This window comes from Channa argus, chromosome 17, assembly GCF_033026475.1.
Source record: "Channa argus isolate prfri chromosome 17, Channa argus male v1.0, whole genome shotgun sequence".
Taxonomy (NCBI): Eukaryota; Metazoa; Chordata; class Actinopteri; order Anabantiformes; family Channidae; genus Channa; species Channa argus.
The window spans coordinates 10,715,424-10,731,563 of NC_090213.1; the positions used below are offsets into that span (position 1 = coordinate 10,715,424).

Below are 16,140 nucleotides of genomic sequence, written 5' to 3' on the forward strand. Positions count from 1 at the left end.
TAAAATCTGAAACTGGTTTTCTTGGAGGAGATAATGTAACGTTTTTGTTGGGCTACAAGGATAAAACAAGGATAAAAGAGTGTCAGCTTACAGGGCTCTTACTTATGATGGTATCAGGTGTACTTTGAACAGACGTGGGTTTGGTTAAAACTAGCCTTGCACAGGATGGGTGGGGTAAAATGATGTGTGTTTGAACAGACAAGGTGAATTCTCCTATTGTGATATGTGTTCAGGCAAAGAACAGGCTTGAATGGAATCTTTCACTTCAGAGAGACCACACACTACCACACTAGGATACCCAGTCTTTGGAAATAACTGATTTGGATTTTGATTTCAAACCACAATGGAGAAAACCAGTGGTACCACAAAAATCTTGGTGAAGGGTCCTGAATACCTTCGAAAGCAAATGGAACTTGAGAGTGAGACAAAAGGACGTGTCAGTGCTGTGGAGAGACTCGCTGCAAGTAAACTAAAATATGTCAAAAGCCACCAGGTGGTAAACTCAAGTCAGGAGCCAGTAATCAGTCTTGGATCAGCTTCTGTGAGCAGCACAGGATCTTCTAACCAGAGCTCAAAACATGGAGGTATTCTTGTCACAGCAACTAGCTCAACAGACGCTACAAGATGTGCTCAAATCTGCTCACCTGTACAGGTACGTCAGTCCAGCTCCAAAAAAAGACCAGACTCTCTACTACTTTACAGACAGAAATGTGACTTAGTAAAAGGTGCAGCAAATGCCAGGAAACACCCTATAGCTCGTAAGCTGCTGCTCAACTCTGTGAATATAAATGTTGTATTACCTGAGGGCGCAGATAAGGAGTGTGAGTCTAAAGGAAACCAGGAAAAAATCACCACACCTGAGGGAACAGCAAAGGAATGCAGCCTACATGTAGTTTTTTCTCAGTCAGAAAGAAGGAAGAATGGATTAGCAGAAAAGTACAGCACTGAACACAGTGATTCTGGGACAAAAATGACACCTGGTCTCTTAACTGTACCTGAGGTTGAAGGGAGGTCTGGAAAAGGGGTCAGCCGTTCTCACTCCGATATTAGCTCTAGGTACTCCAAAAACTTTGCAGACTTTGATGGTTTTTTTAAATACTGTGGGCTGGACAGTGAAGTCATTGACTCTTTGGGGAAAGAGAACTTCTCTGCACACTCAGATGAAATTGCAATAAACATTCGGAGTGTCAGCGTCTCCACATCAGACGGAGGCTTCTCCAAAAGCAGTGGCGACAGCGATAAACTGTTGGAAGATGATGTACAGGAAAAGATACGTCAGGGGACATCAGTTATTGAACGCAATGCACGGATTATTAAATGGCTATACAGCTGCAAGAATGCCGTAGAGACTGGGAAAACATTACGGGATCTACACTGAGATAACCATTTTTTTTCTACCAAACCCCTTACATAATACCAATTTTATGTATCACATATTGTTAACGACACATGAAAACACATTTTGTCACTCTGGACATCCTATTCCCAGTTTTGGGTTTCGAAAAAAATTAACTCTTGGGCTCATGTCTCTACTGTAATGTATAGTATGGGTTCTGTTTTAATCACATGCTACATGTCTGGTTGAGCCAATTCCAGCTAACACTTCTGATTACAAAATTCAGATTTAGCATGTTTGATTCTGTTCAAACCTGCACACATGACTGTGTTCTGTGTCACAGTGGGGTCAGGCAAGGACTTAGAAACACCTACACAAACAGTGGCAGATACAAACAAATGTATTTTCCCAGCATTTCTCATCCTGTGAACAATTTTTTACCTTTTGTCCACCACTCTAGCAAACTTTCTAGATCTGCCCCGAGTAAGGGGATGCAAGCTTAACCCCAAACCTAACATGATGATTGCACATTCAGATAGTACAAATGTTCTTTACTCGTCAAAAGAAATAAAAGTGGTAAAGGAGTGTATATAATAATGACAATTTAAAATGTTCAAACATCTGCGTCCCCCTTTATGATTAAAAAAATGACTTTAATTAATTTCGATGGAGAAACATTTGTAATAGCTAATTGTGCATTAAATATTATGTTGAGGGAAAAAATTATTTATTTTAGTCTTTTCTTTCAAAATAAGAGGGTGCTAACTTTTGCACTTGACTGTATATACAGGAGGCAACAGCTTGGGATACAAATGTCCATAGAAAGCTGTTGTCCTTATGTGCCTCACATATTATTCTGGTCAAGTGGTTCTTATTGGGAGTAAAGAAACTGGTTTAGTCATTTGATTTAACTGCAGCCAAATTGAAAGGCTTGTAAGACCTGATTATTTTCCAGGCAACTACTCAGTCAGTCCCTGAATCTTAAGTGAGAGGAATGTGCCTAATAATCTGATAGGCTTAAGTCCAATGAACCATTGTAACTGTATCTCCACTTCCCTTCCAATCTTTGTCTGCTTTGTCTTTTAATCACTTTCTCTCTCTTTTTAGCCAACTGCTGTTGCTGATTAAAGCTGAGAGGCTGTGATCAGTGATTAACACAAGTTGTACGAAGGCAAATTATAGACAGAGGGCAGATTATAGCAAACTTTACAAACAAAATTTTCAAAATGTACTACTGGTAAATATAATTGCCACCCACTCACACATGCAGAAACAATACACAGTATATGTCTCTGTATACACAACACTCTGTTACACGCATGGTGTGGACATGCCTTTTATGCTTCTAGAAACCCAAAAGACTGTTTCACTTTAGGGCAAGTTATGTCATGTCTCTGCTTGTCTGTAGCCAGAACTTGAACTTTCTTTTAAATGTTCGGTTGAAGTAAAAAAAAAAAAAACTCTTGTCTTACCAGTGGCCTGTGTAATTCAACCTGTACAGAAATGTAGTGGAGTGACTGAAAAAATGTACACTACTTGCATTTAAGCATTGGACCTGTTGCTTCTTGTTTTGGGATTGTATTGTGTCAAAGTGTTTCTATACTCGCAGACAGCTTTGCCATAGTCGGAAATTGCTGCAAAGTCAAATAACTTCCAACCAAAACCAGAGTTTATCCCTCGCTCAAGGATGGTTTTGCCATTTTTGGTGTTTTCTCCGAAGTATTGTAAACCTGTTACACAAATAAAGTTTTAAACAAATGTCTTACAATGTTATTGTTGCTTTTTTTAAAAAATTCATAATAACCATGTTGAATAGCTGTGTGCACATCATCTTACAATTAGGGCAGGTAGTAGGATAAAATTAGCTTTTGCTTAATGGATATCCAGCAGGCTTCCTTTTTCATTATAATAAAACTTTGGTGGGTTTAATATGAAAAAAACATTTGTAAAACCTTGCAAAAAACATTTACCTTAATCCCAATTGATTTTAATAATACATGTACATGTATACATAGTATGTGAACCAATAACAACTCTCTCTACAGTAAACAGTACTTCAGTGTCTGTAGTCACTGAAAATATTTTGAATTTACTGTATGGAGTCCAAAGGGGGGCAGCATCTAACAAGAAGACTGAACCTACTGACTATAATAATATAGGAATGTTGCTATGTTGCTGGACAGTCAAAGACAACAGATGAAACAACTATAATGAAACAACATACAAAAATACCCAGATGGACAATTACTACATACAAATCAGTCTGTGTGGATTTTTGATACACAGCTTAAGGCTTTTTTTTTCTTAATCTGAGAAAGGCAAGGCAGTTGTATTTATTATGCTTATTTTGTTATCCATCAGGAAAGTTGATATGTTTTACATTTAAAATAAGAGTCATAAAAACATGCAATGCAGTGGTACTGACACATCAAACAGACTTACCAATACCATCAAATGTTGTTATTTAGAACTTTAATTTATTATCTATCAATTGATCTTAAACCTAAATGTCTTCAGCACACATCAAAAAAGTAAATAAAAGAAATTGCTATTCCAACGGTCTTCTCACAGATGAGCATGCATAAAAACCAGAGCTGCAGACTTGAGCAAGTCAAGGAGTTCCCACAATAAAAAAAACCCGCAAGGTCATCTACAAAATTATCGATAATATCAATAATAATATGTTAATATTTATTAGTTTTAAGGCGTGCTCATATTAGTGATATTTTATTGTTTTAGAAATATTCCCTAATAACCATTTCTTCACTAACACAGTTGTCCAGTAGTCAAGTCCCCATCCCCCATCAAAATCAAAACACAAGTACATGTGCGCAGTTCTCTGTCACGTGTGGAAGAAAGTCCCAACTAAACAGAAAAGGATAATAAAAGAAAGTGATTGACACCCGATGGCATCCAATCACAGAACAAGACCCAGGGTAGCAACAAGATAAATTCTGACGTAACGTCCAATCAGAAAGCAGCAGGGGGTGTGAACGAATCCCCTAATATGCAGTGTGTTTACTTCCGTCAACGACAAGCAGGGAACAGAATAAGCAGACAGAGGATACACAAAGGAGTTGCTTGCCTATTAAGGTTTGTTTAGCCATTTTGCATAAACTCTCGTTAGTCTTATAATGACGAAGAGCTTCTTGAAAGTCTTTAGGACATAAATATATACGTAAAATCGATTGACAGCTTCATCTTACCATCATTTGGGACCGTTAAGTGTTGAAACAACTTGATGTCAAACGACGCTGTTATTGTTCAGATGTCCCCGGTAAATGCGCCATAGTCGTTGCTAGGTGTTATGGAAAAGCGCTTTGGCTTAGTCATTTTGCATATAATGAAATATATACAATTATCTATCTATCTATGTATCTCTATATTTATAGCACGTAACTGTTGGCCTAATGGCTTCTTGCTGTCATAGTTAATGTAGCTATGGAAACAATAAAAATTATTATTACTATTAAAGATTTTTTATTTTAATTCCAGGTGAACTGACATTACATCATTGACATTGACATTAGAATAAATACTTTACTTTAATTTTAAAGGCAGTTTCTATTGGTGCAAATTGTCCTGGGTTCCCAGTCACTCATTTGAGCTTCTCTGGGAATCAAATGACTGACTAAATGTTACCTGATTCATTTATTATTCTCAGCAGCAGGTTGTTCAACTTTGAATGTTTCGTTTTGAGGTTTGAATTTCTCCAATTCACCTTAAGTGGCCAGAATTTTTACATGAGGACATGAATGTGGTCAACAGAAAAATACGCTTTTTAGCTCTAAAGAATTAAGAATTACATTAGTAACTGTACTTTTCAGGTATTTAGATTCTTAACACATTATTTAGGTCTAAGATAGCCAAAGGACAGAAGGATACAAACCCTCTCTGCCTTTTGTCTTCCTCAGCTAAAATGCCATTCTTGGGTAAGGACTGGAGGTCGCCAGGATGGAGCTGGACAAAGACTGAGCATGGCTGGAAGAGGATTGTTTTATTTGGGCATGAGTTGGAGGACAACAGAGAGATCGACTTAGAAGTGTAAGAACATAACTTGTTGACTTGTCGCCTAAATCTGCCTTATATGGCATTGTTATACCAGCGGTAGTAAATGAGACACTGATTTACCATTTTAGGTTACAGTAAAACCTTAGGATTTCACAATCACGCTGATGTGCTCAAAACACATGATTGGTTAAATGATAAACCTCTATTAATGTGGTTTATTAAGGTAAACACAAAACTGTTCAAGACTTCTAAGGTTAACTAACTGCATAAGAAAATAAGTACTTTACAAGAAACAAAACTGTTCCCAAGGCTTTTTCGCTTATTCTAGAGAAGTGTTATGAGTCTTTCATTTACATTCGTAACTAAAATTCTTTGCAACTCTGTTCAAAAGCAGTCTGGTTAAAGCTGAGTGACTGCCAAGGTGCACTGTAAATATTGCCTTAGTTATATGATACTTTCTGTTTCGCATGAAAAACATATTTTTTTGTGGAATTTTTGGAGGACAGTAATGACTTAACAGGAAAATAAGAGATATAGATGGGGTTAGATGTGCAATAATGGGATTGTGTTGCCATTAGATGGTTAGTGTAATAAACACCTCAGTATAGGCCACCATGATACTCTGATGCTTGAGTAGTGAGTAGAGACCATCTTTGTTGATGAATTGTTGTTGCAGTTCAATGCATTTTAGTAAACTAGAGCTTGTATGAATGTCTGACTGTAAACCAGATTAAGCTGAAGTTCAAAAAATACAAACTGTTATTTAGCTCTGATATGTTTAATAAACCAGGAGAAAAAGGAGGAAGTGACTTAGTCTTAAGTGTGTAAATAATTAAGGTTTGGAACTAAAATTGCTCAGATAAGGCCACAGGTACATAATGACAGAGAGACAATAATTCATCCAACTCTTATCAGGGCCATAGCAGAGAGTCTTTGATGGGGTGATTAACATCCCACAATTGCGGCCTGTTGTTGATGCCAGAGGAGCATTATGGTTACAGAGTTTATTATAGGGTATGGTTGTGAAACTCGACAGTAATTTTACATGAGACCAACAAGTCAGTTTATCTGACTTAAAGATTCAATCCAAACAATATGTATGTTCACAATATCATTATGGAGAATGAAGTATTTGAGTTCACATATATGTTGTGTATTTTTCACCTCTCTTTAAATCCATATATGAATATCAGATGCTGTGTGTGTGTGTGTGTGTGTGTGTGTGTGTGTGTGTGTGTGTGTGTGTGTGTGTGTGTGTGTGTGTGTGTGTGTGTGTGTGTGTGTGTGTGTGTGTGTGTGTGTGTGTGTGTGTGTGTGTGTGTGTGTGTGTGTGTGTGTGTGTGTGTGTGTGTGTGTGTGTGTGTGTGTGAGCATTAGGTTAACTTAGTTGTGCAAACTATTCCATCATAAAAAATCACACATTATTGTTTCTGAACAAAAAAAATGTCCTGCAAGAAGATTTGTGCCTGATCGGCACCAATATGTATTGTTAGACTTTAAGTTCTTGCATGTTGAGTAGATACTTTTGATCATTTGCAGCTGGTGTGACACATCAATTCTGTTTCATAAGTGTTTGCTTGTACTTGTGTGATGAATGTTAACATACCAGTTCTTTTGACAGAGACACACAAGAATACCCTTCAAGTAAAACAATGTCTGTTGTGTGCTTTGATAATACTAATCATCCCTAAGGCGAATTGAAAGACTTTAATGACCCCTGGTTGTTGAGACCAGCTAAAGTAAAACACATTCTGCTATTTTAGTCTTTCTGGTCTGCACTGTGGGCAGGCTGGGTTTTCTCCCAGCTGGAGGACTCGCCTTTTTATCTACAGGAAACATAATGTTTTTAAGTTTGCCAACTGGTCATGAGTGGTCACATAATGCTTACTTCTTCTTCAAATAGTTTGTGTTGTTTTACTTGTTTTAGTATTTGTTTAAATTGAAAATGCTTAACATTTGGTTGAGCTATTTGCCTATCCTCACTCACCCTTTAATAGTTTCCAATGTTGACTTATTTTCCAGCTTAATATCAGCCATCTTAAAATGAACAAACTTTTGTTCTGAATAATTGCATTCCAAATTTATATATAACTCTCAAAAGGCTCAAAACTGTAATGCTGCTTAAAAGAAAGATCCACCTCTCAGTTCCTGACTAAGCCTCATTTACAGTGTTGTTCTTCTGCTGTTGAATTTGTTAAGAGTGGAATGGCAGCACCATCTCGGGATATCTCTCTCAAGGGCACATTGTTCCTTTTTTATTGATCAACCAGCAGTACCTCACAGTATCACATTTGTTTGTCTGCGGTTGTCTCACTAAAAAGAAAAGGACATGACAACAGACAATACACTATGACACAATCTCTTCAGATTGGCAGCTGTCCAAACCACAAACTCAAGACAGTATGGCCAATGACTTCATGTGGCTGAGGTTCATTCAAAGAAAGCAGACCATTATGATGGTCAATGACATTGTAATGTAATACCCATCAGTTGTTTTCTTCCTTGTTCATACTGACTTCCCTCTTTCTGCTTCTGCTTTCATGTATTTTGGGGGTATAGCTTAAACATCCACAAAGGCTTCTGAAGTTCCCTGCTGCTCCATCATGTCTTTTATTGGCTCTGAGGAGGTGGTGCACTGCGTGCAACCTGTGTAAAGCACCCAGGCTATTGCATTCCTCACTTGTAATTCAGTGTGACTGAGTCTTTGCAGTCAGAAAAGTAAAGCTATGTCTTCACTATTGCTGGAGAAATTCTAAAGTAGTTTCTTTACCCAATAGTATGTTTAGGTGAATATTTTATACAGCATCTGAATCTTATAAACAGAATATATCCATGGTATGCAAACTACTTTATTGATTCCATAGGGACATTTTGTTGTCTTGTTACTGATCTACTGATCAATAAGTAAGAAACAAACCCAGCTAGAGGCACTAGCTGGGTCAGCTGTGAAGCACTTTACTGTGATTGACTCAATCACTGGCTGAAAGTGCTCTTCTGTGCAGCCAGCATGCAATGGATTGGTTGGGAGGTATTGTCCAGTACTGAAAGGCATTTTAACAACATTCTCCTCTCAGTCACAGCTGGAGATGATTGTGCTCAAACCAGTTAAAAAAAGTGTCCACCACTAATTGATGCTCAGTGATATCTCCACCCTGGACACATCCAACAACCGCAGTGTCATCAGAAAACTTCTGAAGGTGGCAGGACTTGAGTTGTACATAAAGTCAGAGGTATACAGGGTGACGGGAAAAGGAGATAAACCTGTCCCTTGGGGAGCACCTGTGCTGCAGGTCACAGTGTCAGACAAACAGTTCTGCAGACGGACATACTGGGGTTGGTCAGTGAGGTAGTCGAAAATCCAGGCAACCATGGGGTTTCAACGAGCATGCTTTTCAATTTCTCCCCCTGCAGGAAAGGCTGGATTGTGTTAAAAGCACTTTAGCAGTTAAAGAACATAATCCTTGCAGACCCCCCAGGCTTGTCCAGGTGTGTGTAGATGTGGTAAGGTTCCACAGCAAAGAGAGAAATGAGCAGAGAGAGATTCTAAGTTTAGTGTCAAACTGACTTGCTTAGCTCCAGCACCACATCCATAAATATAGACAAAAAGACTGTTATGCCTAAACATACATAACATTTTTTGCTTCTGTTGATGTTGAGCCATTTAAAGCTTCCTATGTCAACATGTCAAACCTCAGGTCAGCTGCCAAAATGTCAAGATTCATTTTATGACAAACAACAAGGCCACCATCAAGCAACCAGGCCCAGAATGTCTTCCAGAAATAACATTAGATAGACATCTCATAATGTATCAAGATCTCAGAATGTTTTGCATGGGAAAATACTGTCTGAGTCACTTCTATAATTCTGCCTCTCAGACCCTGATATATGTCTGGCATCTGCCATGTTTCTTCCATTACAGCAGACACACTATGAAATACTATAACGTCACATTCTGGTTGGTCTGGGTCTCTTTCCATTTGTGGTAGGCTACAAATCATCACATCACTAGGTTTTGGGCCAAAGAACTTTACATTAACTCACACTCTTTACCACAAAATATAGTAGCATTTTGCGTTGGTGTTAATACAGGACTTCAGTAAAAAGTGGTTTCTAACATTGATATTGCTTGTTAGGTGCATTGGTCACATTCACATGAAGTTTTATTAACACATTTTTCTCGTGATTTTTCTGTCTAAACAGGCTCTGCAGCCACAACAAAGAAAATCTGTTTGTTGAAGATGTCTGTGAGCTCACCACAACAAAGAGGAAAAAAGACCTATACAACAATAACACCAAATCTCAGTGTGAGTTTGAGCAATGGACAATAATGTTGTTTTTGTGACTAGTTTGTGGTATGAAAACAGATACATTTCAGATTCAGATTCGACAATAAATACTTTCAAATAAATCACAAATGAACCCCTTTAATACACAGCTCTAACAAAATAGTACATAAAAGTATAGAATTTATAGTCATATTAACAAAGATCACATTTGCTCAAATTGTGTATTATTGGTTTGCATTAAATTGCAAAGGTACTTTTATTTGTCCCCTCATTATCCATTGTGTACATTTACAGTAAGTTATTGTGATTGTTTTCTTTCTCCAGTTGTTTTCACGGATAAATGGATTTACGTGCAAAAAGGGAGCACAAAAGAAGTAAGTGCTGGAGCAATTTCCAGAATGTTTGCATTAAAGGAGTTACTGGAAGTTGATTGAAACATCTTTGTTTATTGTCATTTTAAAACTTAAAACAGTAAGTGTGCATGTGTGCCTGTTTACTTGCAGAGACATGGTTACTGCACCCTTGGTGAAGCCCTCAACCGTCTAGACTTTTCCAGTGCTATTCAGGACTTGAGAAGATTCAACTATGTTGCAAAAGTGAGCGTTGATTAGCAAAAAGTTGAAAAATAATCTTTTTAAAAATGTGCTTCCTCTTATCGTGTGACTGTTTCTCTTTCACAGCTTTTCCAGCTTATAGCCAGATCTCAGCTGACATCTTTAAGCGGAGCTGCCCAGAAAAACTATTTTAATATACTGGAAAAGATTGTACGGAAGGGTAAGGGTTATATATAACATGTTTTCAGAGGCCTAAGCCTGTGATTAGTATTAGTTAATGAAGATTTGTATTTAACATAAAAATCACTTATTAACCAGAGGTTAACTCTTTTTATTTACTCCTTTGTCTCGTCAGTGTTACTGCATTGAATGTCTGACCACAAAACCTGTAGATCTAGTGTGCTCTGTCATTATGGGGTTGTGTTGCTTGCTGAAGCAGCGAACAGAACTCAGCTGAGGTTCAGTCTGCCACATGTACTGTATATGATGAAACAGGGTTTTAAATCCCCTTAAAATCTTACAGTGTTTTAACAAAACTATGGTTGTTAAGTACCTTAATCATTCTTTTCAGCAATGTTTTTGTGGTTTTTGTCAAAGTGGCTGTAAGACAAATAATAGCTACTTTCAGCACTGAACCTAATAAGTATTTATCTATAGGTTTGCTTCTTTTTGAAATGTCTATTTTCCATTGTTTATGTTTTTTGTGGGGGGGGATCTAGTCCTAGAAGATCATTACAATCCTCGCCTTGTCAAGGAACTACTGCAGGACCTGAGTTCCACTCTGCACAGCCTGACTGTCCATGTGGGCAGGTGTGTCCTCGTGGGTAACGTCAACATCTGGTTGTGCCGACTGGAGACCATCCTTAAATGGCAGCAACAGCTCAACAACCTCCAAATCCCCAAGGTAGAGAAATTGGATGTGTGTATGTTGAGAATATGCATGGGTGAACTGTACATGTGTGCATGTAATGTGGCTCAGGAGACAGTAGTTTATCAACTGACCGCAGGGTTGGTCACACAGTTGTTCGTTCAATCCCTGATTTCAGTCGTTCACACGTTAAATTGTCCTTGGATATGACACTAAAATCCAAGTTGCTCCTGTTGTGTATATTTGTGAATTGTTTTGAAAAGAAGTTTGTGTGTATGTGTACTGTTACATGTCAGCCTCAGGATAACATGACTATATATATCTTTACACTAAGTCAATTTACCTGTGCAGTTCAACTCTAATTTTGTTTATGATTTTTTTCATTATTGCAGCAAATTTGCAATGGCATGTTATTAAGTGACTTGCCACTGCACATGCAAAACAAAATCCTCTACAAGTTATCTGATGCTTATGACATTATCAACCTGGGACAGGCCACGCCAACCCTGCACATTCTCAGTGAGAACAGGACGCTGTGGAAGAAACTTTGCCACTTTCACTTCTCAGACAAACAGGTGAAATAACAACATATCACATCATAAAACATCATTAACATATAAGTGTGTTGCAGTTTGCAGCTCAACTTGTCATTTTAACAGTAATTTAAAAAAAATATGCACTCAACTTAAATTACAATTACAACCAAATTCATGGTTCTTATTAGAACCATGGATTTGGTTGGTGCTTTCGACACACTGATGACCTACACTCTGTAAAGTCCCATGCTGCTGACATATGGCTCACATTATGTCTTCTAAATACAAACAATGTTAATTTCTTAGCTTAAAACCAACCTGCACAAGGGATAAGTCCTCTTATGACAAGAACATAGTAAATGTCAGATTCCTGGGATGCTGTATTAAATACAGGAATCAGGGAGCTGCTCTTAATATGCTAGAGACCCCTATGTAATATACAAGAGTATAGTACATTAGAGTACAAACTATTCAGTTAAACATCAGTTAACATGTTGCACATGACTGACCCAGAAGGATCCTAGGTAGTTTAGTTATGAACCACTAGGGGGTAGGATTTTCACAGTTTATTCAAAGTTCACCTCTGACTTTCTTTCACTCACACACTGGGACACATGTACAAACAGTCACTCAGGTCTGGGTTAATTAGAAATTGTCCTTGATTATATTTAATTACTCATTGTTCCAGTTATAATTACATTCCCAAATATGCAAAGTGGTTTCAAACTGTTTCTTTCCATCTGTTTGTGTGTGTGCGTGTGCGTGTGCGTGTGCGTGTAGTTCTGTAGGGATTTGGTCCGTAACAAGGCTGATAATGTAGACTGGAAGCTGATGTACTTCACCTTGCAGAAACACTACCCAATGAAAGAGCAGTACGGAGATACCTTGCACTTCTGTAAACACTGTAGCATCCTCTTCTGGAAGGTAAACACACCTGCAACTCCATTATTATCATGTAGGAAGCACCAGTACTTGCAGTCAGTACCAGTTCTTTATAATGCTAGTGAATTACAAGTTGTACATTACATTGGAGGTAAATAATACCAGAAAAGCTCACTACAAATTCAACTGATTTAGTTTAGGTTTTGCTTTCATCCTTGTACAGAGGTCTATTCTGTAAAGTAGTAGAAGCAGACCTAATATCTATGTAATTGTATGTCGATGAGACATGAGGGTCAAATGAAGTTAGAAGTTGGTACCACTACACTTTGTATTGTCTTGGCCAAGGAGACAAAACACCCATTATCATTTGAAACACACAGTAAAATTTTGGTCCAGTCACACAGCTTCTTCCACACTGGTACCTGTCTGTGACAGCTAGTTAGTTAGTTGAATTGTAATTGAAATCCTACCTTTATACTTTAAATATTTAATAAAAAACATATTACCTTTCACTTAGATTAATTTCTGATCAGTTTACTCTTAATTCTTGAGAGCAGATTGTGACGTTGTTTTTCCAAAAAAGAAAAATACTGTTCTATTTACTCAAAGGCAAACAAACAAGTCACACATATAAGCACACGTCAGCACTGCTGATAATCCTGATAGTGCACCAATACAACGGATTCTGTGAGCTCATGAGCTCATACATGTATATGTAGCGGTCAGAGGTCAAACAAATGATTGGTTTTGCCCTCAGGGATGACAGCTCATCTTTATCCACGTGTACAACAAATATCACATTTTAGCAACTTTTAACTTTTGGGGACAATCTCGATGTGCAGTGATATACTGTCCTATTCCTATTTGTTATTTTTGCAATTTTTATTTACTACCCACAATCTTTTTATCCTCCTGAGCTGGGTCCCTATACTGTTTAACCTGTTTAACCTTTGCCCTTTTCTGCATCCCTCTCTTTGCTTGTTTCCCTTCCTTCCTGCCTATCCTCCTGACTTTCTCCTTTCTCCCTGATTCCTTAAGGATCTCCACCTGGCTTTGTTATTCAAGGTACTTCATGTCCCACTGTGCCTTGCTGTTTGCTCAGTCTTCAGTTTGTCTGATGTTTCCCAAATGATCTGATTTAAGACATCTATTTTTCCATGTGCTGAGCTTGGACTTACTGTTCTGTTTCGCTCGATGTTATCGTGTTTTGTAGTGTGTTTAGTAAACACTGTCTTTCTTTCTCTCTGCCTCTAACTACAAGTTCAGATCATAATCTCCTTTAAATGTTGAGCTCTTGTAAAATAAATATGTCAGTCTTCATTTAGTGTAGCACAAATGTTTCTCTATGCTTATAGTATTGTCTAGGCTCAGTTGCACAAAACATGTGTAAAACTATCACAATTTGTTATTCTTTCACTAACTACTGGCTAGTTTAGAATAATTGCATTACTAAATGAGGTTGCAAAATTAAAGCTGATATTAAATCTAAAGCACTTGAAAATTAAAGCAAAATATCTAATTATGCATCCTAAAAAGCCTCACTTAGTTCTTTTCTAATGTTTTTGTAGTTTGAAGTATTCTGTCATTCGCTAACCACATAACTGCTACCTATTTCAACAGTGGATCAACAGGCTACTTGCGTGTAATAGAAATTAACCTACAGAGATTTATCAATGGCCTCTGCAGTTTCCCATTATTATATTGATTTGTTTTATTTTGGTTCCACCTTAACAGTTTTAGCTTTGGCTGCAGCAGTAGCCCACAACCAAATGGCTGACAGAAAGTTAGTGACTAGCTGAAGCATTTAGCAGCTAAAAAGCAAGATATTTATCTCAAGAGGTAATGGAGAGCAAAAACTGCACAAAAAAAGGTTTGGACATAAGGTTTAGTAGATGATTCTAATGGATGGATGTGTTAATAAGTGATATCATCTTTAGAACGTGATGGTAGAACAGAGTTTATTTCCCAGCCTGTTAAAATAATCTCTGTGTAATTGATAGTTTGTAAGGTGCAGTTATTCTCACTCACTCACTTAGATCACAATTAGGCCAACTTTGAACTTACTAACAGCTGATGCAGCTAACTCCAGTGTCATATCTCTAATTGCTGTGTTTCAACATATACATGGCTTCTCTAATTTTTTTTAAAATATGGTTGTGGACTGTATTCCAGGACTGTGGGCACCCATGTACAGCCAACGATCCAGACAGTCTCATGCCGATCTCTCCGCAGCACTTTATCGACCTCTTCAAGTTCTGAACCTTCTCCGTGTTGTTCTCCAAGCGAAGCGTCCTTATCTTCATTCCACTCCCAGACTGTGTCTTGGACTTACCCAAATAAAAAGGGCTTCACGAGAAAGAATTAAAAAAAAAAAAAGTTTCTCTTTCTATACGCACAAATGTTTCCATAATACATAGGAGTAAATGTATATGTTTGCTGTTTTTAAGAATATTGGTGATGCTTAAACATAATGAAGTTTTACCTTTTTTTTCACAGGTTTTTGTCTTTTGGACAAAGAAAGGCTACTTCTCACAGAAAATGAAAAATAATATGTAAAATCAATATGATTATTTCAAAAGATTTATTTGTAAATTGAGTTTTAGTATGGTTATGATCAGTATGTGATAATAGGTAATGTGTAAAGGTTTAGGGCAAAAGGTGAACATTTATAGTTTGGTAAAATGAGATGACTCGTGTAATTGTATATTTAATCAGGTTAAACTATTCTGCATTTTGTTTTATTTTTGTGGTATTTCTCTGCAATAACTAAAAGCATGTCATGTTTGAGTCTCTGTTTACATACTATATGTCATCCTTTGTGAACTCTTGCTGTGCTGTGTGTACAATTAAGACGCAGAATGAAAATAATGTCACAAAAACTTCATTAGCTCTACATGTGTTTAGTACTTTTGTCAGAGGTGTCCAGGGACAGAGGAAATGTAAAACATTATTTATGACCAAAAAGAAGTTTTATATCTCTCCTCCAACTTTTGTAATATTCTTTTACTGTTCAAATACTCTTGTTATGTCATGACTTTTATGGGACAGGAACCAGCTATACAATAATTAAATATTTCTAAAAATCTGTCATGCAGTGTTCATTTACTACTGGTTTATTGGCAATAATTAGTGGGAGAGCTGTGCAACACAGTCGTTTTTTGGTCGCTTCTTCTACCTATCTTCTAGTTTGTCAGAGAAACTCGGTTCAACTTTCATAACAAAATGTAGGTCACTTTTAGTGCACGTGTGCTATTACTTTTCACTTTTGTTACTTTTTCTTTTCCCAGAATATGAATGAGAGGCACTTAAAACTTCCCTTAAACTTCCTGTATCGCCAAGCGGCATAAAAACTTTAATTTATAGATACTTTTAATTTGAGGTACTTTTCGGGTGATTTTTCATCTTCTCCATTAGTGTGTATAGCAAAATGTTGGTGAAGCTAAAGTGGGTGACATCGCACGCACTCTTAACTTCTCAGCTTCCAGTTTTATCAAATTTTTCTTCTTCAATTTTATTTTTAATAAACATATTATACATTTAAAACGTAGGTATTCTTGTGTTCTTCCAGGAAATGTCACTCATATATTGACCGAATTTAACAGTTCTTTCTGTGAGTGTCCAGAAGCAACTTACTCCTTTTTATCATCTTCTGTCTTTCTCCTTTGCT

General features: G+C 37.2%; 2 protein-coding genes across 3 annotated transcripts; both read left to right on the top strand.

The window, feature by feature from the left end:
• The first annotated feature begins 205 nt into the window (after window positions 1-205).
• fam110c (family with sequence similarity 110 member C) lies at window positions 206-3,091 on the top strand. Its single transcript, XM_067482417.1, has one exon. The coding sequence runs from the start codon at window positions 344-346 to the stop codon at window positions 1,376-1,378; it is 1,035 nt and encodes a 344-aa protein (XP_067338518.1). The 5' UTR covers window positions 206-343; the 3' UTR covers window positions 1,379-3,091.
• Window positions 3,092-4,290: 1,199 nt separating this feature from the next.
• Window positions 4,291-15,561, top strand: fbxo25 (F-box protein 25). 2 transcript variants are annotated; one of them, XM_067482156.1, is made up of 11 exons: window positions 4,291-4,429; window positions 5,251-5,380; window positions 9,548-9,651; window positions 9,958-10,007; window positions 10,137-10,229; window positions 10,314-10,407; window positions 10,907-11,091; window positions 11,448-11,630; window positions 12,372-12,515; window positions 13,512-13,538; window positions 14,646-15,561. In XM_067482156.1, exons 2-11 carry the CDS (start codon window positions 5,256-5,258, stop codon window positions 14,730-14,732), a joined length of 1,092 nt encoding a protein of 363 aa, XP_067338257.1. In that variant the 5' UTR covers window positions 4,291-4,429; window positions 5,251-5,255; the 3' UTR covers window positions 14,733-15,561. The 2 variants fall into 2 exon arrangements, with proteins under 2 accessions (XP_067338257.1, XP_067338258.1); XM_067482157.1 differs by lacking the exon at window positions 13,512-13,538.
• The last annotated feature ends 579 nt before the right edge of the window (window positions 15,562-16,140 follow it).

Bases quoted from the DNA above. Each gene is read 5' to 3' on its own strand.
- fam110c (XM_067482417.1), top strand. From the start codon at position 344: ATGGAGAAAACCAGTGGTACCACAAAAATCTTGGTGAAGGGTCCTGAA.
- fbxo25 (XM_067482156.1), top strand. From the start codon at position 5,256: ATGCCATTCTTGGGTAAGGACTGGAGGTCGCCAGGATGGAGCTGGACA. The intron at 9,652-9,957 runs GTGAGTTTGAGC...TTCTTTCTCCAG, and splicing joins CAATAACACCAAATCTCAGT to TTGTTTTCACGGATAAATGG. The intron at 12,516-13,511 runs GTAAACACACCT...TGATTCCTTAAG, and splicing joins GTAGCATCCTCTTCTGGAAG to GATCTCCACCTGGCTTTGTT.